We start from the raw sequence: 23,335 nt of genomic DNA, 5'->3' as shown, positions 1-23,335 counted from the left end.
TGATTGCCTCATTCACCCCGACCGAGGCCAGGGATCAAGCCTGCAACCGAGGTATGTGCCCTTGGCCGGAATCGAACCCAGGACCCTTTGGTGCTCTAACCACTGAACAAAAACAGCCAGGGCTTTGTCTTACTTGGCTAGCTACCTGGGTACATAGGGTTGGGTCTGTATCTTCGTTTGGCATAGTGGCCATTGGGTCCACTATTGACTCATCAGTTGTTTTCATTGATGTTTTTGAAGAATATTAATTTGATTCAGAATAGTAATGATTCTGGCCTCCCTAAGTCCCTAAGATCATCTGTCAATTTTCAGTTATTCAAGGTCATCAAAATGAGTTCTTGTACACTTTCAAGGGAGAAGAGCTTGGCATTCTTTCAACCAACCAATCCCATGTGAGAAGCAGAACGATATGTGGGGCAAGACTCTGGTCCTCAAATATCATAGTAAGGGACAAGTTACAGACTCGGAGGAGAGAGACCTGTGGACACTTGCCACGTGATTTTCCTGTTCTTTCAAATTAATATTCTTTAAAGAAGGCTACCTGCCCTGTCTTTTCCCTCTGCTCTGTTCCTCCTTATAAGTAACCATTTGTCTTAGTTTTTGGTTTTCCTTCCACTGCTTCTATCAGGAAATAAAAGCAAATGCATAAAAATATTCACCTCTCCTCCTTACTCTAAAGAGGACATACAATAAACACTGTTCTCACCTAGCTTTTTCCCACTTAATATTTCCTGGCCTCAGCCTCATAGTATTACATAGCAATCCTCCTCATTTCTTAGTCCAGCTGCATAGTGACCATGAAAAAGAGAATGGAGTGCTCCAACAAAGGGATGCTCACAAAATAAGAAAGAGCACTTGGAAAAATCAAAGTATGATATCAGAAACTTTTTAAAAATATATATATATCTTTATTGATTTCAGAGAGAGGAAAGGAGAGGGAGAGAGAGAGATAGAAACATCAATGATGAGAGAGTCATTGATTGGCTACAGCCTGCAACCCGGGCATGTGTCCTGACCGGGAATCGAACCCTGATCGCCTGGATCCTAGGTTGATGCTCAACCGCTGAGCCACGCCTGGCTGGGCTGATATCAGAAACTTACAAAAAAACTTTTTAATAAGAATCAGAAGATAAAGTTGAGGGAATCTTAACTTTAGGAGAGAAGTGATTTGAAAATCAAGGGACTGTTTCACAGGGACCAATCCTGGAAGTTCAATATTGGAAGTTCAATAGAATTTCCAAAAAGACAGACTAGGAAAAATGGAGAAGAAATAACCAACAAAAATTTGCAAGACCATTTCCCAGAACTAGAGAGCTTGAGTTTTAAGACTGAAAGAATCCATCCAACACACAGTGGAACAGATGAATGGGCCCATATCAAAGCACATCATTGTGTAATTTTGAAACATTTGGGGAGAAAAAAGATATTTCAGGCTTTCAGAAAAAAATAAAAAATAAAAATTAAAAAACACCCCAAGAGGTCAATAAACAAGTAATTGGATGTTTTCAGAATTCTCAATAGCAGTTCTGGAAGCTAGTGGTCACTGGAGTAATAGCTTTAAAATCCTGAAGGAAAATGATTTTCAACCTAGAATTTTATACCCAGCCAAACTATTTGGAGGGTGAAGGTTTTCAGACCAGCGCAGTGTAAAAATTTTTTTTTTTTTATACCTGATGATACATAAAACGGGGGGGGGGGGCACACGACCACCAACAAGAAGTAGCGGTGTTGCCCTGGCTAGGTAGCTCACTTGTGTGGAGTGTCATCCCCATAAACCAGGGTTGTGGGTTCAAGCTCCAATCAGGGCACATACAGGAATCAACCAGTGAGTGCAACCAATGAATGCGTGCACGGGTAAGTGATACAGCAGGTCAGTATTTCTCTCTCTCGGAGTGTTTCCCCAGTTTTGCTTCATGTTATAATCACCTGGGGAGCTTTTAAAAATCCCCATGTTATACCCCATGCCCAGGTCATACCCCATACCAATTAAATCAGACTATCTGGGAGTAGGAGCCTGACATCAGTAATTTTAAAGAGCCCTCAAGTGATACCCGTGTGCAGCCAAGCTTGGGAGCCACTGGCACAGTGTTTGTGCTAAGACGGGAAGGGCAGGGAAAAGTTGCCACGAGTCTCAGAGGCCCAGCCACCCGGTACGGTCTCTAGGAGACAACGGGGTGCCGCGGACGGCTGCTGCACGGGAAGTGATGCACAGCGACGCGGGGGGAGATGGACGCACAGAAGAAAGGGGAGGAGGTAGGACTCGAGAAGCAAGGAGATCACTGGGAAGACTGAGAGGCTAGTTTTCAGCTCAGAGAAGTACGCGGGCTGCGCGCCTTGGGCTCACTGTCCTCAAATCGTTTCATCTTCCTTGGAAACTTCTGTGAATGCTCCGTGGCGCCCTGCTCTGGGGCGCCCTGCTCTGGGCCACGGCGCCTGGCGCGGTGGTGCCTCGGAAGGCAGCGAGGACCAGCAGGAGGCGGTCTAGGCCGGAGCCGGCCTCGGGAGAGGCGGAGGGCTCCTCTCGGGGCCAGGTCCCGGCGAGTGGGAGAGGCGTCCCAGAGGCGCCCAGGGCGCATTAGGGGCCGTGGGCCGGGGCCTGTGCCGCTCCTAGCGCCCAATCGGTGCCGAAATGGCAGGCGGGGGGAGTCCTACCTGCTCTCCAGCCCCGCACCACGCCGCGCTCCCAGGCGGCCCCGGGCTACTTCCGGCCCGCGGCGAGGGGCGCCCTCGACGGCAGGCGCCATGAGCGCCGCGAGCATCCCGACGTCGGCCGCCCCGCGCCGAGAGCCCGGCGGCTGGAGCTCGGGGTAAGTGCCCCGTGTCCGACCGGGGGTGCCCGCGATCCACAGCGAGCGCGAGCTGGTGGGCGCGGGCGGGGCCTCAGTTTCTTTGTGAGGAGGGGGCGAGGGGAGGAGAGGCGCGTCTGGGCCCTGGCGTCGGCCCGGCCTCAGTTTCCGCGGCCGTGGCGGCCCCGCCGAGGAGAGCAGAGCGCGCGGCGCCCGAGCGTGTGGGGGGGAGTGTGTGCGCCCGGGCCCTCGGGGCGGCGGAGGGCCCCCCTGGGGCGCTCACTCGCGCCGCGTGAGGGACGTCGAAACGCCGCTATTGAACACGGGGACAAACACCCCCTCCCACCCGGGGCGTGCACGTGACAGGCTGGGGCTCTGGCAACTACGTGGAAACTTGGAATAGGTCTGCGGCTGCACACAGCCGGCCGCCGGGGTTCCCGCGCCCCCGCCCAGCTCGTCACGGCCCGGGCGCCGCGCCACCCGGAGCAGGGGGCTCCGCGCGGCCGCTGCACGCGCCGCCCCTGTCCAGGCCCGCGGCTCTCGGGCTTCCGCACCGCCCGCCGCGCCCTGCCCGCCGGGAAGCGGCTCCCGAGGCGGCGGCGGCGGCGGCGGGCCCGGCGCGGGCCCTCAGGCCCCGGCCATGTGGGACCCACGGGTAATTAGGTGCGTAAGCGGCGCGGGAAGCGCGGGGGGAGCCGCCGGCCTTCTGGGCCCCGCACCCTTCCTGGCGGGAGGCGGCCGCGCGCGGGGGCCCGCGCCCCCAGAGGCGGAGGCCGAGCGGGCCGTGCCCCGCGCTCATCCAGGTGCAGACCCGGGCCTGTGGCGCGGGGTCGGACGGAGGACGGCTCCGGCCTTCCGGGCGCCGGGGGACGAGGGCACGCGCTGCGACAGGACTGCGGCGGCGCGCGGCCTGCCGCACACCCACCCGGGGACCGAACCCGAGGCTCCCGCGCCCGCCTCCCACCGCCTGGGGGACCCCGGGGCCGCTGGGACGTTGTGACGGGGAGACCTGCGGACGCGCCCCCGGGCACGCACTCGGGCTGGCGGGATTCGCCGGGAACTTGGAGAGTGGCCGCGTCCAGGCGGGGGGGCTCGCGGTTCCAGCCCCCGGCAGGCCTCTTGCCCAGCACCCCGATCGCGAGCGGGGCTTGTCCGAAAGGGGCCGCGCCGCCCTACGTTCTCGGCTAACCGAGTCTAGGGCTGGGGAGCAGCAGGGGCCCAAGGCTGAGAAGGGGAAATCCTCAGAAGCCCCGAGGCTCCTGCTTCCGTGCGTTTTCTAACTTGGAGCCTGGGAGGCGCGCTGAGCACCCCCTAGGCGCGCACCCACGGGGAGCCCAGAGCACTTGCAACGCCGCTGAAATAGCGCCTCTCTTTCCGCTTGCAGCCCCGGCCAGCCCCCTTCCGAGCTGGGCTTGTTTCTGGGAGGCAGCGAGCTCTGGTGCTTCCTGGGGAAAATGTTTAGGGAGACGTGCAATTTGAATAATAAAGGAAACAATTTTAAAAAGAGGACAGAGAAAGGGGGCTCTGATTTTTTTGGTCGCCAGCCCAGTTGCTATTAGTCCAATCAATCCTTAGCTGGAAGAAATACCAGCGAGCAAAAGGGCCTCTCATGCCCAGCACCCAGATTCTCCGACGCTGCTGAGCCTCCCAGGTGCGGGGCACCTTTCTTAGGCAAGGCTGTTGAGCAGACGTTGTGCTTTTTTGTTGAGCATCCTGTTTTGTGTCTTAAAGGAAGTACCACCTTGGAGAGCCAGAAGTTTATTTCAGTTGTTTTCCAGTCAGTTCTGTTTTGTGTAATTGCAAGATGGGTGCTTGAGTTCTCAGTACCCTTTGCTGGCCCTTGCGTCTTCCACAGGGGACGGAGGTGGGATTGGGGTGTGTGGCATTCATCCCCAGAGTCAGATCCCACTTTGTCAGGCATGTGCGTGACAAAGACCAGCAACAGAGACCACATGCACATCCACCCCCATACAAGCATAAGTATAAAACTGCAGCAAGAGCTTCACAGTGTATTTATTCTCTCTACAGGATGAGGCACAGTGATATTTTCTTTTCTTTTTCAAGCTACGCATAATCCATTAACTTGATTTTATGAGTGACTAATCAGTTGAGGTGGCAACTGCAGGCTCTCTTTGGGACACCTCTGGAGAGGCCGAGGAGAATACCAGCCTTTCCCGGGGAAGTAACTTGGGAAGGGAGGAGTTGGTGTTGGAGAGATGGAGGCTGATATTCATACTTGAGTAAGGAAATTCTTGCCTGAGTAATGAGAGTACCACATTACACGGCTCTGTGGTTCGCACCATTAGTGGCTGCAAAGGCGGGCTGGAGGATGCTTCTAGTTACTCTGGTTCTGGGTCTGTCTGCCTACACCAGCCTGGCTGCTTGCCCTGGGCCCAGTGAGGCCTTGTGTGAGTGCTGGGGAAGGAGGGGTGGTGTAGGGGAATAATGGTTTTTGTTCAATTATGCTTTTTTTCCCTTTTATTTTTATTTTTATACCTTTATTGATTTCAGAGAGAGGAAAGGAGAGGGGGAGAGAGAGAGAGAGAGATAGAAACATCAATGATGAGAGAGTCATTGATCAAGCCCACTACCGGGGCATGTACCCTGACTGGGAATCGAACCCAGATGGCCTGGATCCTAGGTCTACGCTCAACCGCTGAGCCACGCCCAGCGGGCTTCCCTTCTTTTTTTAAGAGTGCTGCAAGGCTGCCCAAAACTCTGGATTCATAAATTCCAAAGGGGATTCTTTAAGTCTCTGCTCAGAATTTCACACCTGCTGTGTCAGGAGCTGGGCCATGAACATTTTATAGATAAGGAAACAAAGGCCCATCACCTATTAGTCACTGGTGGGGGATCTGGGATTAGATACCAGTTCTCTTGCCCTGGCCGGTGTGGTTGGCGTGTCAGCCTGCACACCGAAGGGTCTTGGGTACAGTTCTCAGTCAAGGGCATGTACCTGGGTTCCATCTCTGGTCCAGGTTGGGGTGTGTGAGGGAGGCAACCAGTTGATGTGTCTCTCTCACATCAATGCCCCCCCCCCCCCCCCCCCCCCCCCGCTTTACACTCTCTGGGGGAAAAAAAAAAAAAGATACCAGTTTTCTTGACTTCCCAGCCCAAGGCTCTGAGGGACCAAATAGAGACTTTGCTTTTGTAGGATTCTTGAAGTTCTCTTTGCTGTTTACTTGTGTTTTCCCATGGCTGCTACCAAAGGCCCATTGCTGTGGTATATGCCCTCTTATTTGATCTTTGCTTCTTGGGATAAAGTTTCTTTTAGCAGCTAGAGTAAAGCCTGCAGGCCCCTTGTTTGGGAGGGGAAGATAAAGTGATCCCGGGATGTTTTTAAGAACTGAAGTGGAGGTTGGGATGTGGGCCTCTGGCAGTTGTCAGGAGTATGGCATTGTTTTAGTTGGCCTTAAGGAACAAGCTCTTCTCTGCCGTTTTAGATGGGGAAGTGGAGCGACAGGTCAGTTTCTTGCCTGCAATTTCCCAGCCAGTGACACAATTGACTGTAAGGTCATTGGTTTTGTATCAAGTTTCCTTAGAGCACAGCCTGAGGTTCTTAAGGCCAAGAAATCTTTATTACAAGAAATGAAAGAGGAATTTGAGGGGAAGTAGTCTCCTTAGCAAAGATGACACTTTAAGTTATAGCAGAGATTGAAGGTGGGGACAGTGGCAGTGGCAGGTTTAAAATTTTAAAAGCATCGAACCAGGTAAACAGGCATCTCTGGAACCCCAAAATGTCATGTTGCCCAAACCAAGAGCAGTGTTCTTCCTTTGGTCAGTGAGGTTGTCCATGCTGCTTGACCAGACCTTTTTTTGGGTCTAAATTTCTTAAGTAAACATTGCCTCGTTTCCTTGTTTTTGTGGAAAATCTGGAAGTGTGAATGAGCCTTACCTCTGATACCCTGACTCAGTTTACCTGAATCTACTTCCTCTTTTGCCTGGGTGTTGAACCTCAGTATCATTGCCCACTTGTACTCACTATGGCACCTTTATCTGAGCTCCTGAGAGCCTGGTGAGCTGGTGGGACTCCTGTGTGTCTGTCAGCCAAACCAATTCTAGGTTTAGCTATGTCTGTGTTTGAAGTTCTAAAGACATTTAGATTAAGATGTTTGTATTTTTTTAAGCACTGGGTCCTCCTGTCAATGGGGGCAGCATTTGGAAGGGGGGGGGGTAGGATTGCTATCCCTAGAAAATGGTGATGACATTTTGGAGGTATAGGGGGTGGAAAATGTTTTCCTGTCTTCTCTGCTAGGTTCTTTGGCTGTTCTGATAGTTAAATTGACAGAAGACAGATCCAGAGGAGAAAAACAAATTTAATTTTGTGTGTATGGGAGGCCCATAAAAATATGAGACTCAAAGAAGTGACCAAAGCAAGAAGCTTTTATACCTTTTAGACAAAGAAACAATATATTGTGAACAATGATAAGACAAAGGGGTCTGGGTTTGCGGTAGTAAACTGGTAAAGAAATAACAAGGTTTGTTTATATAGCCTTCTCTGCCCTGAATTCCCTGTGTGTGGTGATAAGAATGCCTTCTACCCTCCTGGTACAGGAAGATTTATCTCACAAAGGAGGGTCAGAGTGTCCTTCTTGCACTGGCTATTTCTCAATACATTTAATTCAAAACAATTAGCATGTCAAAGTGACATATTTTGGGGAAACCAGGCCATTTTGGAGGAAACTGAAGAACACAGAAAATAGACTCACAGTGCTATACTGGGTAATTTGATTCTCTGTGACAAGAATACTTGGATCATAGCCTTGAACTGGGATGAGCTTCATGTCCAGCTGTGGCCTGTAAGGCACTCTTCTTTGGCCACCGTTGGGCCAGCTCATCCTCTGCCCATCAGGGTCCACTCTACCTGGAGGCTTAAAATTTGGTGACTTCTAGGGCTCACTCAAGTCTGAACTCACAGGCCAGGTACTAAGGTTCCCCTTATTCTGGCCTCAGACTTTCTGTCTAATATGCCTCTTCTCCCCTCAGTGTCTTACCTCTTCTCACTTCTTTTTGCTTTCTGTTTTTCACAGCAGTGTCACCCTTCACAAAACTCAGGGCCCTGTCCCATGGAAGATGTAAACATATAACACATAGGCACTGCTAACAGTGGTGGAACACAATTACTGCCAGGCAGACCCGTGAGAAAGGATTAGTGGAGATGCAGACAAGCACTCCTAGAGAGTTCCCAGCCCCTGGATCCTTCCCAGGGGGACATTTGGGAGGTCAGTTTTGAGCTGTGTCTCGACAGGTGAAGAGAACTAGCAGGCAGATTGAGGGGCTCCATGAGGGAGAGACAGACATTCCAGGTAAAAGGAGCAGCTTCTTTTTAAGAGTAATGGTGTGCAAAAGGGTTTATAAACATCATCATCGTCTTCGTCATCTTCATAATAGTTGATTCTGTGCCAGGCTCTACGTTAAGTGTGTTTCATATATTATCTCACAGAACTATTATGAGTGATCCCCACTTTACAGATCTCCCTGTAGCAGAATGTAAACTTCATAAGGGCCACAGTGTTTTGGGTCAGTCTCGTTCATTCGTGTATTCCAAGCATCCTGCAGAGGGCCTGGCACTCAGTGTTTGTTGACTGATTGAGGAAACAGGAGTCTAGTCACGTAGGCAATACTGTCTCTGTTTTCCCGTAAGGAAACTGAAGCTTAGAGTTAAGTGATTTGGGTACCTGACACCAGGCCTGGCAGAGGTAAAGTGGGGCTTGATCCTAGGCTTCTGGGTTTTTCTTTTTATCAGGGGGACACATTCATATTCTTCTATCCTTCTGACACTAGCCCCAGCCCTGTTACATTGCTGTGCAAAGGCATGTGAAAGGGAGGGAGCCAGATTAATTTGAGGTCATGTGCTACAACGTTGTGGGCACATAGTGTTGGAGAATGCTAGAAAGGTAAGTTGAGGATGTGTCTCAGTCTGTATGCATATATAGGACTTGGAATGGGAATCTGAGCTATTTGAGCTTTATTTTAAATAGAGTTAGGAGCCATGGAAAGTATCTGTGTGTGTGTGTGTGTGTGTGTGTGTGTGTGTGTGTGTGTTTTAACAGATCTGAGTTTTATTTAGAAGACTGGGAGTGTGGATGAATAGATCTTTCAGTCTGGTTACTTTTTTCAAGGCCAAGTTCAAGGACTCATGTTTCTGGACTGTTAGCTAGTGTTAGAACTGGGGCTAGAATTCAGATTTTCCCAGCACTGCTGAGGGGCTGCCCCTTCAGGGATTCCTGTTTGGGGGAAACTGTTTTGTTTATGGGGGTTTCCTGGACACCTCTGGACCCTCCCCACGCCACAGAGGATGTGTTTTAGCCCCCTTGCTGGGTTTGTCTTGACCTTCATTCAGGTGGAGGAAGAAGTAGATTACTTTGGTTTTGAGGGTGGGAGGTGGAATGGAGGCCATTAACCAGCATTTAAAATATTACAGTAGAGAGTGGGGAGAGGTCTGGAGAAGAGGATGACTGGATTGCTATCATTCAATTCAAGTTCTCTGTGAATGAGAAAGCATCTTTGTTCAAGGGCTGCTGCAGGAGGCCTTTGTGCCCTCTTGGGGGCTCCAAACTTTGCAAACTTTACAATCATCTGTAGCTCCCAGATGCTCTGGGGAGAGTGGGGAATATGAAAGGAATATGGCATTTGTTGGGCAGCCTGGATTTAACACAGCTACTGAGTCAGGATTTATGAGCAATCTGTGCTGGCTGATGCTTCACTTCCTCGTTTGTCTTGAGGCAGAGTGTGGAATGCTAACTTTTTGGGCTTTCTTTGGGTTTGCTTTTGCAGGGATTCAGGATTTAATTTTAATTTTGAAGGCCATCCTTCCTTTTTTCCCCCTGTTGCTCTCTCCCTTTGTTCACCTTGTCTCTCCTAGAGTTTGTGAACACCGATTCTGGTACTAACTTGGATTTGTGCCTGGCTTGGAGAAGTCCCTTCACCTTGAATAAACCTGTTTTCTGACCTGGGAAGTTGGGATAATAATTGTACATCTCTCACTGGCATTGTTAGGGACATTCAATGAGCAAATGCCCAAGAAGAGCTTAGTATGTGGAATATAGTAAGTACTCAATAAATTTTACTTTTTATTGTGTAGCTGCCCAGGACTACTCTAATTCAAATAGCAAAATGGAAAAACACCAGTCAGTGGCACACACTGAGGAGAAATTGTGCCCATCTCTGGCCACCAGCTGGGAGGGAGGCATCCTTACGGCCTTTCTCTTTGGAGGTCAGGTGATGTGGAGACTCCGCTGCAGAACCAGGAGTTGAAATTGATCCATCTTTGCCCTTTAGCAATATTTCGTGAGCATCTTCCAGGGGCCTGGTGTGGTTTTAGGGACTTGGAACATCTGCCTTTCAAGGTCCAAACCATCTTCACGCTGTCCAAGACTAAAATGTGCTGCAAGGTTCTTTGCTCGTCCTTCCTTGAGAATGGCTTTCTTAAGTCTGAGTTTATATTTTCCTCCTTTTTTCGAAGTTAAAATATTCCTTCTTTTGTGAAATTATGGGGAGAGATGGTACACTTTAAAAAAAAAGTTCTTATTTGGCAAAATAAAGAGCTAGCAACCCTATTTAGGTTTCTTTCAACTTCTTTTCTTTGTATACAAATGTTACTGTTTGCCAGCTCCAAACTAATCAATGGATTTTTCTTTGTTTTGAGCATTTCTGAATCTCAGGGACTATAATTTCACATGGGAATATGTGGCACTATTTGCTGACCATTGAATTCTCAGCAGGTACTTATAAATGTGTAAACATCTTTCTCCTTTGTTTTCCCCAAGTAGCTAGCAGCTTTGGCAGTTTTACTTTGGTTGGATTTATCTGGTGGTTTCTGGTTTGTATTTTGCTTGGTTGGCTTTTATTAAGTGTGTGCCCTCCCAGGGAACAGCTGACAGTTCAACATTTTTTGGCTTGCCAGGAGATGGTCAGAAATCCAAAACCACCAGTGAAATTACCCACCCCCCCAAACATTTCTTCCTTTCCCGTTCCTTCAGCTTAATCACCTGTCTCTGATCAAAGTAAAGAGCCAGAAAATCATGTATTCATGCAACGACCCTGAGTCCTCGGGTTGCAGAAATAATAAGACTTAGTTCCTGCCTTAAGAGTTCAGTATACTGGGGAAAGCGGGAAAACAGGGGTCTAGCTCGGAGCTCAGAGACCTGGCGCCAGGAGAGTGGGGCAGGACACCCCTGACATAGACCTTGTTTAATGTGAAGTTGTACTGAGGGGTGAAATAGGCAAGCCACTCTCCTTTCTAGTGAATGAAAGAAAAAACAAACCACTCAGGCCAAAAGAGGAAAGTTCTGGAAGGCTGTTGGTGTCTTTGGTAATTAGGAAAGGGGCCGGGGAGCAGCTGGACCTCAGAGGCAGTGGCATCTCGCTTTCTGCCTCTCCTGTGTCTGAGTATTGCCTTCTCTCACCCCAAAGTGGCTTTTTCACAGGGTAGGGGCAAGACCAAAAGGAGCCTCCAACCTCAGCTCCACCACTGGAGGAGCTCCTCCCAAAGTCCCAGTTGGCACACTCCTGTGGAGGAGCTCCAGCCTGTGGTGAACTGAGCAACCATCCCAGAGGGTGCTTACCATGGTGACAGCTCTCCAGCTGAAAAGGGTTTATTAGGGTTTGGGAGTAGGTGCTATTCCCTTCAGCCCAAAGGAACAATCACAAGGGAAGAGTTGGGGCCCTTTTCAGATGTTCCAGCTCTGACCCCTCCCACCCTCATCCGAGGCCTGAGTCTCATAGATTCTCTTAGCTGCTTAGCTGACTGGTCATTTCAGGAAAGCCCTGAGAAAACAGGCAAATACTAGGGCTATGTTTCTAACAAATATTTTCTCTATGCTGAGTCAACAAAGCAAAGGTTCTGTAAATGTTGCAGGGTTTACACTCGCATTACATGCAGAAATTTATTGTGTCATAGTTCAGGCAGGAGTGGTCTTATTCTCAGAGCTACTTCCCTCAGATCACCACTCTCGTTAGTTTCTTAAGTGTCCTTCCAGAAAGCCTCCTCATAGGTCAAGTGCACACACACATGCACACAAATATATATCCTCAGGCCCTCCAAGTTGCTTTACAAACTGTTCTCCAACTTGCTTTATTCTCCTTAATTATACATTTTGACTTCTCTTCCTCTATCTAGACCTGCCTTGTAGTTTTTCACAACTGTATGGTATTCTGTACTAAGCTGTACCTTTTTAAAAATATAAAACGCAGTTGTTGGGCTTTTGGATTTGTCTGGCCCTTGCTTTTACAAAGAACAAGGCAGTGAATATCCTCCTGTACTGGAACAAGATAGGTTTGTAGAGTCAACTCCCAGCTGCTAAAGAGCTGTGTGAAAAGTTTGTGTGTTTAACATTTCTGTAGGCAGGAGCTTCACCTCTTAATTCTACCATCAGCAGTACAGGACAGTGACTCCCCACCCATAAGCTTGCTGATTGAGGGTGTTAGTTATTAAACTACTTTCCAGGCTTTTTGATGTCCAGAAGTTTTAAATTTTTTATGAATTCAGGACTGTCACTCTATGGTTTCCGCTTTTGTTGTCATTAGAATGGCTTTCTCAAATGTGAAGATTACATACAAATTTTTTGTTGTTGCATTAAAACTTGTGAATTTATGTAATTTTAAGAATAAAAAAAATATAAAAAGTTTACAGTGAAAAGGAGGGAGTAGTCTCCCTTCTCAGCCCACCCCTCACCCCACAGTAAGGGTAAATAGCTTTATTTCTGGTAGATCCTTCCAGAATTTCTTCATGCATATACAAGCAAATGCAAATATGTATTCTTATTCAGCCCTTCCCTCTTTTCAAAAAAACTTACACCAAAGGGAGCATAATGTACACACTATTCTGCATTTGCTTTTTAAAAATATATTTTGAAAACTTTCCCAAATCAGTACATAGAAAGCGGCTTCATTTTCCCTCCCTCCCCTCCCCTTCCTCCCCCCCTCCCTCCCTCCCTTTGCTCCTTTCTGTTGTTAATAACTAGCTATTTACCACGGTATCACTTTTATGGTTTCTTTCTCTCAGTGCTTTTTTAAAAAAGAAAATAAAGTTTCTGCATGTGATAAAAGGCACAGATTTTAAGTGTACTGTCCATTAAGCTTTAACAATTGTATATACCTAAGTGGCCACCACCCCAGTCACAGAGAACATTTCTGTCGCCCAGGAAGTGCTTTCGAGCCCCTTTCCAGTCTATAGCTCTCCCTCTCTTCAGTTTCTTAAATTTGCCAATTCTAGAACTCGATCTAAGTGGAATCACTTCTTTTGCTTAACATAATGTTTCTGATATTTTTTATGTTGCTGTGTGTGTCAGCAGCTTGTTGCTTTTTATTACTGTGCATTTAAAAAAAATTTTACTTTTCAATTACAATTGACATTCCGTATTTTATATTAGTGTCAAGTGTACAACATAGTAGTTAGACAATTAAACAATTTATGCTATGGTGTGTGTTTTTTTTACACTAACATTTTTTCATTCATTTAGAACGAATTTGCTGTATGATGTGTATTAGTTTTCCATTGTTGCCATAACAGATGATCGCCAAGTTAGTGGCTTAAAACAATACTCATTATGTAATAATCTCACAGTCTGTAGGTCAGAAGTCTGGGTTAACCTGGCACATTTCACAGGCGGAAATCGAGGTGTTGGCTGGGCTCTTCCAGAGTCCCAAGGAATCCTCCTCTGGGTTCATTCATACTGTTTGCAGGGTCCAGTTCCCTGCAGCTGTAGGGCTGAGGTTCCTGTTTCTTTACTGACTGTCACCCAGGAACCTCTCAGTTTCCAAGGCCACATCCATCCTCAATTCATGCAGTGATGGGTCGTCTTTCTCATGGCTGCTGCTAGTCTCTCCTTCCTTCCTCCCTCTAGCCAGATGAAGTTTTCTGCTTTCAAGGGTTCATGAGCTAGAATGAGCTCATCAGATCATTCAGGATACTATTCTTATCTTAAGGTCTGTAATCCTAATTATACCTACAAAGTCCTTTTGCCCTGTAGTGTAATGTTTTCACAGGTTCTGGGGTTTGGGGCATGGACATTTGTGTGGGGGGGTGCCCATTATTGGTCTACCACATGGTATGAAGGAGAGATTTAACTTCTATTCCAAATATCTAGCTAGTTGTACCAACTGATACATTCTTTCCCTATTGATTTAAAAAGCCACTGTTATCATGGATGGAATTCTTTTGTAGCATACGTTATTTCTCTATATTCCATTTGTTCCATTGATCTCCTTACTCTTATGTTAGTATCACACTTTAAAAATTAGATAACTTTGAAAATGCAATTTAAAGTTGGTAGAGAAGATTTTCTCTTCCTTCTTCTCTTATTAAAAATATCTTAGCTATTCTGGTTTGTTCTTTTTGATGAAGTTGAGAATTTTTTCCTTAATTTCCTTAAACATCTTTTTTTAAATTTTTATGTCTTTATTGATTTCAGAGAGAGGAAGGGAGAGGGAGAGAGAGATAGAAACATCAGTGATGAGAGAGTCATTGATTGGCTGCCTCCTGCACCCCCCCCCCCCCCACTGGGGATCAAGCCCTCCACCCAGGCGTGTGCCCTGACCAGGAATCGAACTGTGACCTCCAAGTTCATAGGTTGATGCTCAACCACTGAACCACTCCAGCAAGGCAGACATCCTGTTTCTTAAATAGAAATTCTGTTGAAACTATACTTTCATTAATATGGAGAGGATTTGACATTTTATAAGAGTGAATTTGCTCAAACAGAAATGTGTTGGGTATTTTTAAAAATCAAGACTTTTTTTGAGTAAAGTATTTTTTTAAAATTTTTTAATCCATTTAAGTCTTGCAATTTTATGAGTGTTAGTGGTTATTCTGTTTGGAGCCTTTAAAAAAATCTATGAGAAATTTTTATATACCTATACTTACATATTTTTTCATTAAATTTTTTTTTTTATTACCCTAGTTTTTCCTTGAAAATCTGTGTCTGTCCCCTCAGGTTGAACAGATATATTGTTATCTTATTCCTGTATTAATTTAAGCTTATAAAATTCAGTTGTAAAGCAGTGTGAATATAATTAACCTTCCCAGGAGTCCTCTTCCTGCTTTTCTCCACATAGCAAAGTGTTTCATTTATGATCTAGAATTTAAAAAACACCCATGTTTTGAAATACTGGTTGTTTGGGGGAACAAGAGGAGTCAGTTGGAGGTGAGTCAAGCCTTAATGTGCATATCCAGGGAAACTTAGGGCTCTAGAGTTGGCTGTATTGAAAATTCTAAACAGTTACTCAGCAGGGATAAGACTGCAAGGGCAGAAGAAAACGATTTAATCCCCCCTCAAATAAAAAAACCCACGTTGCTTTGTGACACCATGCCAGGAGATTTTCTCCATGCTTGCTTTACAAGGCAGTAGCAGTTCTCTTAGGTTGCCCCTTGGTTTTGCAAGGCTTTGCTCTGTTAAGGGAGTAAGCGAGATAGAAACTTAAGGTTCTGGGTTTGTGGGGAAGCTGTGGAGCAGTGTGCTGGTTTCTAGTTGTACTGCTGCGGGCACTAAGGGATGCTTGGAGGAGATCCGGCCCGGCTTACTCAGCACAACCCGCGACCCCACATTCTATCCAAAAAGGCTGCAGAAGTAACTCCCAGAGAACTTAGTCCCTGGCTGCAGGTATAACTAATCTCTGCGTATTAGGTGTTGTGTGGGATGGAAAGACACACGGTGCTCAGTGGTGGGAATGGGAGTGCGTGATGTGGGGGTCTCCAGTCCTGGGCAGAGACTGCACACACCAATACCTGGGGCAGCACCCTCATATCTACCACTCTCACACAACAAAGGCTGCATTTCTGACTGAGTAGGAAAATAATGTTCCAGATGTTGTACCCAGGTCACTATTCTATCTGGAACCTACTCTCCAATAGAACTTTCTCAGGGTTGGGGATATTCTGTATCTGTCAAGTATGGTATCCACATGTGACTACTCAGCACCTGAAATGTGGTGACAATGACTGAGGAACTGAAACTTTCAATTGAGTTTAGTTTTAGTTATTTTAGTTTAAAATGTAAATAGACACACAAATAAGGCAGGTCTCAGGATTCTCCCAAAGCAGTGGTACCCACATACTGTCCTGTGATTCCCTGGGCTCTCTTCTCTTCCATTTGGTGTCGGCTTTGTCCTCAGGCTGAAGTTTGGGGCTGCACATGTGCGCATGCGGTGTCGACATTCACAGCCTCACGTCTACACTGGCTGGCGCCCTAAATGACAGAGATTTGCTTCTGGAAGCTTATTCAGAATGGTTAGAAAAACTGTTCCCAGAAGCCTCCAACAAACATCTCTAAGTTTCAAGGGTCAAAATTGAGTCCCACACCCAGTCCTGAACCAGTCCCTGGCAGGGAGATGGGATTTGCTCATTAGACCCTCCTCAGAGACCAGGGCTGGGGTCGGCTTCCCAAAAGGCCAGCAGCTCTAGGGGTGAGGGAGCGGTAATGGAAACAACAGGGGTTCAGTTAGGCAGGAGTAGCCACTTTAAAGGCCCCAAGATGGTTCACTACAGCCAGATGGGTAGTGTCCGGGCTTTCTGAGTTATAAGCACCATTAATTGATATTCAGGGCCAACTTTCTAGTTTCTGCCATAGAAGTTTAACCTGCTTTTAGTTTTTACAGTGACACCATGCTATTGCTATAGAATCCACTGAAGTCTCATTAGCCACTTATTTGTAAAGCCCCTAGAAAATTTATTTCCTGACCTTGTTATTTGTGTGCTGTTTAGTTGAGTAATGGTTGTTGGGTGTCCAGGCCAGAGTCCACTCCTCTCCCTGCTGTCAAGTAGTGATATATTGATTAAATAATGAGCTAAAGTGGGTCTGGCATATTGTTGTCTAGTGGTTACTTATTAAAAACAAAACAAATAACTCTTTACTTTTAAGGTTGGGTCTGTTTGGCCCTCCAAAAAGGGACAGTCATGTGGCTAATATCTTTATGTCAAAGCAAACAACATCATTAGGCACCAGGAAAATGCTAATTAGAATCACAGTGAGATACCACATTGGTTAAAATTGAGAAGACTGATAATACCTAGTATTGACAAATGTTGGCAATTTATACTCCCAACACCCTGCTATTGAGACTACAAATTGGTCCAACCACCTGAAAAACTGGTAGTATCTACAAAACTATACAGCACAGCACTCTGTGACCCAGCGATTCCACCCCTGGGTTATGCACTTAAAAGAAATGCAGATGATGGAAGACATATGCAAGAATGTTTATATAACGACTTTATTCATAATTACCTCAAATTGGAAACAATCCAGCATCCATCAATGGGATGGATAAATTATGGTATAAATTATGCAATGAAACACTGTACAGCAATAAGATAAATGAACTACTGATACACACAGTAACATCGGTGAGTCTTCCACATACAATGTTTAAGGAAAGAAACCAGACTCAAGAATTTCCACTGTGTAACTGAGGTTCAAGAGCAGGCAAAACTAATTTATAGTTTAGAGGTCAAAACAGTGGTGAAGGTATGTTTACAGGAGGCAGGGGCAAGAGGGAACCGTCTGGGACCTGGCAGTGTACTATATATTGATCTGTATGGGGGTTACATGTGTTAAAACGTCACTGATCTGAGCACCTAAGATTAATGCATGTAATGCACAGTACTGTGTTTTACTTCAGTGACAGTGTTAAAAGAAATAAATTGGGCCTTTTCAAGGTAATGTGTTGATGTATGTTGTCTGACAATTTGACTATAAGCCCAAATACATTATTTGCATAATTTTTTTTGTGGTCACAGAAATTACCCTTTGAGTACTGTCAACCACATGCGTGTGATGCCTTCTGGAGGATGTTTCCCCCCCAGTTTTATGGAGGTGTAACTGACAAAATTGTAAGGTACTTATTTTAAGTGATGATTTGATATATACTGAGAAAGGATTTGGAGCATTGTTTTTAAAAATAATTTTTTATTTTTTAATTACACAGAATTATTCCGTACAATTATTGACATACGATATTCTAGTACGACATAGTTGTATAGACATTTACGTAACTTATGAAGTGATCACCCTGATGGGAGGATAGGTTTTGCTTGCTGTCTTCTCGGTGGGGTCAGCAGTTAGCCTGGGTTGGTAAGTTAGTATCTTGGCCTCCTTCCCTTTCCTGGATGTGCGTGTAAGTCAGTACCACTGTGAGACGGGAGGTTTTGGTCTGCTGCCATATTTTGGCTGTCTTAGCCTATAGCATAGTACACAGAGAAATAAATTTTCTGTCAGAGTTGGACTAGAAATATCAAGCTGGAAAATATTATTTTACACTGGAGTATTAGTGTTTCATTTTCTTCCTTTCTGGGTTTTTGGTTTGTTTTTACTTTAAATTTTATTTTTCTTCTAATATATCTATATTGATTTCAGAGAGAGGAAAGGAGAGGGAGAGAGAGGGATAGAAACATCAATGGTGAGAGAGCCATCGATCAGCCGCCTCCTGCACGCCCCCGACAGGGGATCAAGCCCGCAACCCAGGCATGTGCCCTGACTGGTAATCAAACCCCGATCGCCTGGATCCTAGATTGACGTTCAACTGCTGCGCCATGCCCAGCCGGGCTAAAAAATTTTTAATTGTGGCAAAAAACATGCAACATCAAAGTTACCATCTTAGCCATTTTAAGTGTACAGCTCGGTAATGTTAAGCGTGATGGATTTCCAGCACTTGGAAAATGGAAACTCTATACTTATCAAACAACAACTCTGCTTCCTCCCCCAGCCCCTGGCAGCCACCTACTTTCTATAGATGGCAACTATTCTACTTTCTGTCTCTATGAAGTTGACTGTTCTAGGTATCTCATGTAAGTGGAATCAGACAGTATTTATCTGTTTGTGACTGGCTTACTTCACTTAGCGTATGTCCTCCAGGTTCATCTATTTTGGTAGCCTGTGCCAGAATTGCCTTTTTAAGGCAGAATTCTGTTGTATGTGAATACCACATTATGCTTATCCATTCATCTGTAGATGGATCTTTTGTTTACTTTTAACAGTTCTTTAATCTCAGGTTCCACTAGGGCAATGTTTCTTAACAATTTTTTTCCTTCTAGACTGCCTCCAACCGTGTAAGCTTTTTTTTTTTTTTTTTGCTAATACAGCTTTCTACCCCCATGAAATTTTAAAACCACAGATACATTGTATATCTAGTTGTGCATTGTATACATATCTGTGCTTTGTACATAAAAAGAATAAAAATTTTCACTCCTCAGGAACCATTTTTCACCCCTTTGGGGGACAGTATGGCTCCCTTGGTGCATGCTATAAGGAAAATTACTGCCAGACTAATGTATATGGAGGCAGCCCCAAATTTGCTAAATATCCTGGTAACGACAGAGATGGCACTTGAAGAAAATTTTAAACTCACCTCTGCTCTCTTTTCTTTACCTAACTCTTCAACCTCCCCATGGTGTACCCCCACCCCTTAAACACAAGCAGAAGAGGCAACCTCCTGACTTTGGCTTGGTTGCAGCAGAGACATCTCTTTTCCAGTCCTGGTGTAGGGATGCCTCCCTCTCTGCTAGAGGGGAGAAAGGCTGCCTGTATCAGCTGCTGCCCCACCCTGCCCGGCGGCTGCTGCCGGTGCTGGAACACTGTAAGGGTTCATAATACTACATTTGCCTCACAGGATGTATTTTCCTATAGAATGTATTTCTGCTTGGTACGTCCTGATAGTCGCAAGTGACCCATGTTCAGGCTTTCATGTGTTTCCCCCAAATTCCTTCATAGGGCATGTACTTTTACCCCATTAGAATGGTTCCTCTCAGAGGCTAGGCTGTGTGTGTGTGTGTGTGTGTAAAAATTCCATATTATATGCATTTATATTTGAAACCAAAGCTCAGTATTTCTGTAATGCAAAGTAAATTTTGAATAAAAGCTCTGGAGTTGGTTTTTCCTGCCCTTCATTCCCATGTTGCCCCATCGGCAACTCTTGTTGACCCTACCAGAGTTGATTTTGGATCAGTGATTGCTTTTAGAGTCCTTTGAAAGGATTTTATTTAAAAAAAGAAAACTACCAAATACCAAAAAAGGAAACTAATTTGCTTTCAAGTCTTCAAGTGGTACCCAGATAACTTATGAAGGTAAAGCCTTCCTCTGCCTACCTCAGCTGCCCCCGAGCCCACTCCTGTTGGCAGTTTTTGCTCTGTTCCTATAAGTTAGTTACATAATTTCAAGGGCATACACACAATGAATGATAAAAACCACAACAACCTGGGTCTGCTTTCCTTCAGACTTGTTTGTTTCAAAGACTACTCAGTGCACTTGTATTTCTCTTACTTCTGCTTCCTTGGGTGTAGCTAGGCAGCCGATGACACCTCTCAACAACTGGACCTTGAATTCTCTTATGTATGTAGTGAAACTGACTGAAAGCCAGTGCTGCAGCTGTGAAACCGTCTCTACTTATCTTTCAGCTTTTGTATCATTAACAAAAGCGAAAGTGCAGGGGAGTGAGTGCCGGCCAGACTAACACATAGTGTAGTGATTTGACTGGGTGCTGAACTTTGGCCTCTGTCTTGGCCCTTCAGTGTGTAGTTGAGCTCTTAGAGTCAGATTCCAGCTCCACCACTTTCTGTGTGACTGTGGTAGGTAGCTTAACCTCTGTTTGCCTCAGTTTTCCTATATGTCAAATGGGGACACAGTCATGCCTACTTCATGGGGCTTCTTGCAAGAATGAAATGACTTGATGATGTAAAGCCTGTAGTCAGTGCTCAAGTGTACCGTCATTATGTTAAATTATTACCACTTGTATTTAATAATTTCATCCTATAAATAGACCACCCAGTTTTTTTTAAAAAAGACTCAACAACAGAGCCCTCTGTGTTATAAGGCAGAGATAAAGAGCATCCTTCCCTATAAAGAGAATGTAACTGTCAGTAAATCCTCTTAAGATGCACAAAGCCTTCTGGGGTGGCAGTTCACTTTCCCTGTGACATGATGGTACCAAGAAAAAGCAGAAACGTAAATGCATGAATACATGTGATGTTTGCATATAGAATATCAACAGCCTACTCTTGGTTTCTAGAGGAGTACAAAAAAACCCCCAAATTCTGATGTGAATAGTGTTTATTATATTTGTAAGCACAGTGGAAATATTTTGTGTTCTTCAATTAAGCCCTTAAAGAGTCTTGTTTTGATAACATTGATTAAATGTTATTTAAAATAGTAAGTAAAAACAGTATGATATTGGTGTAAAAACAGGCATGGAGATCAGTGAAACAGAATAGAGAGCCCAGAAATAAACCCATGCCTATATGGTCAATTAATGTCTGACAGAGGAGCCAAGATACACACTGGGGGACAGGACAGTCTCTTCAGTAAATGGTGGTGGGGGAACTGGACAGCCATGTGCAAAGGAATGAAACTCGGCCACTACCTTACACCATACACAGAAATTAACACAAAATGGATCAAAGGCTTGAACGTAAGACCTGAAACCATAAAATTCCTAGAAGGAAGCCTAGGCGGCAAGCTCCTTACATAGATCTTGGTGGTGAGCATTTGAATCTGATCCCAAAAAGAAAAGCAAGAAAAGAAAAATAAGTAAATAAATGGAACTAGATCATACTGAAGAGCTGCATAGCAAAGGAAACCATCAACACATTGAAAAGGCAGCCTCCTGAATGGGAGAAAATATTTGCAAGTCATATATCTGAGAAGGGGCAAATATCCAAAATATATAAAGAACACAACTCAAAAGCAGAAAAAAACATAATCTGATTAAAAAAATGGACAGATCTGAATAGACATTTTTTCTCCCAAAGAAGATATTTGGACAGCCAACAGTTACATGAAAAGATGCCCAACATCACTAATCATCAGGGAAATGCAAATCAAAACCACAATGATATATCACCTGTTAGAATGGCTATTATAAAAAAGACAACACATGTGGGTGAGGACATGGAGAAAAGGGTCATACAGTGTTGGTGGGAATATAAATTGTGCAGCCACTATGGAAAACAGTATGGAGGTTCCTAAAAAAATTAAAAATAGAACTACTACATCCAGCAATTCCACTTTTGGGTATTTATCCAGAAAAACCAAAAACACTCGAAAAGATGTGTGCACCCCCTGTTCATTGCAGCATTATTTACAATAGCCAGGATAGGGAAATAGCCTAAATGTCCATCAGTGGATGAATGGGTAAAAAATATTATTTATTTCTAAAAAAAATGAAGTCTTGAAATTTGCAACAACATGGACGGACCTCAAAGGCAAAGTGAAGTAAATCAGAGAAAGACAAGTACCGTATAATCAATTTCTCTTATACGTGGAATCTAAGACAAACAAATCCAAGCTTATAGATACAGGAAATGAATTGGTGGTTGCCATAGATGGGGGTGGGGATTGGGAAAAATGGGTGAAGGGGGTATAAGCTTATTTTTAAAAACTTAAATGTATAATAGTCATGTGGAGCTGGTGGCTTCTGTATTGGACAGCACAGACCTAGAGCAATTGGGGTGATTTCTATTGAGCTAAACTCACTCTGTGCATAACTCACACTATTTCATTTAACCCTTAAATCAGCCCTGTTTTGCTGATGAAGAAAATGAAGCTGAGGGGTCAGGCGATGTGCCCATAGTTTCACAGCTAGGAAATGGCTGAGAGGAAACCAGGCACAATGCTCTTATCACTGTGAGATGAAGCCAAAGCACACACAGGACCAGGTTAAAGACTTTGGACATCAGAGAGTTTCCTCTCTAGTTGACCAGCTAGAAAGTAGAGAACCATACACCCCCGCCAAGGAAACTGACATTTTGGGAACCACTTACCTGGCCCCATCTGGGTATCACGGAGCCAACAGGCCCCACGTTGCTGAATTCCAGCACCATGGCCTTTCAAAGGGGCTGACGACTCCATATCAGTACCTCAGCCCACCAAGTACCAAATAGGTCACCAGTGAATTTTGGCCAGGTAGAAGGTTCTAGAGCGAAACCAAAGCACCGTTTTGGAAGGCATAGTGGGGGAAGCCAACTGGGGACTCAGTGAAGGAGAGTTTTGGGTTTGAAGCTTAGGTTTGCTTAGTCTCACTGATTCTTCTTCCTGCGATAGGGCTCCATCTAGTGAGGTTTCAATAACGTATCTTCCATATTTAGAAGACATAAGATCCTCTTGTTTACATTTGGAGATCTTTCCCGGAGAAATTAGGACCATAAACAGGACCTGAGTCTATGGAAATGTGGAGGGGCATTCGTGAGAGCCAAACCCGGAATGGAGGTGGTAAGTCTGAGTTTCCTGGAAGAAAGGCACCCATCCCAGTGAGGCTGCTCTTTAGGGAGGCTGCTGAGAAGGGGACACTTGGTGACGACCAGAATGCCTTCCCACTAGCCAATGGGAAAAGATGATCACAGTGACAAGGCCAAGTAGGGAGAGAATGAGAGTAGTTGAGAATCGTGCATTGAAGAGAGCCCAGAAGGACTTGTTACCACCCCCAATAAGTACCCGAGGCTGATTTGTCAACCAGACACACTTGCAGAAATAAGCAAGGGGGAAACACAGGGCCTGGCATTTTAATAGTTTTTAAGAATATGCCAGCTGATGACAATGGCTTCCACCTTGAGATGCCTGCAG

General features: G+C 45.3%; 1 protein-coding gene across 2 annotated transcripts in view; it reads left to right on the top strand.

Moving 5' to 3' along the window:
• Positions 1–2,726: 2,726 nt before the first annotated feature.
• Positions 2,727–23,335, top strand: part of TRANK1 (tetratricopeptide repeat and ankyrin repeat containing 1) — an 81,202-nt gene continuing 60,593 nt past the window's right edge. For both annotated transcript variants that reach the window (XM_081160381.1, XM_081160380.1), the window contains exon 1: positions 2,727–2,807. In XM_081160381.1, the coding sequence (XP_081016507.1) occupies positions 2,743–2,807 (65 nt within the window). In that variant the 5' untranslated portion in view covers positions 2,727–2,742. The remainder of the gene's footprint in view (positions 2,808–23,335) is intronic.

Source organism: Miniopterus schreibersii (assembly GCF_964146895.1).
Source record: "Miniopterus schreibersii genome assembly, chromosome: 15".
Lineage (NCBI taxonomy): Eukaryota > Metazoa > Chordata > Mammalia > Chiroptera > Miniopteridae > Miniopterus > Miniopterus schreibersii.
This window is presented reverse-complemented; position numbering and strand designations above follow the sequence as displayed.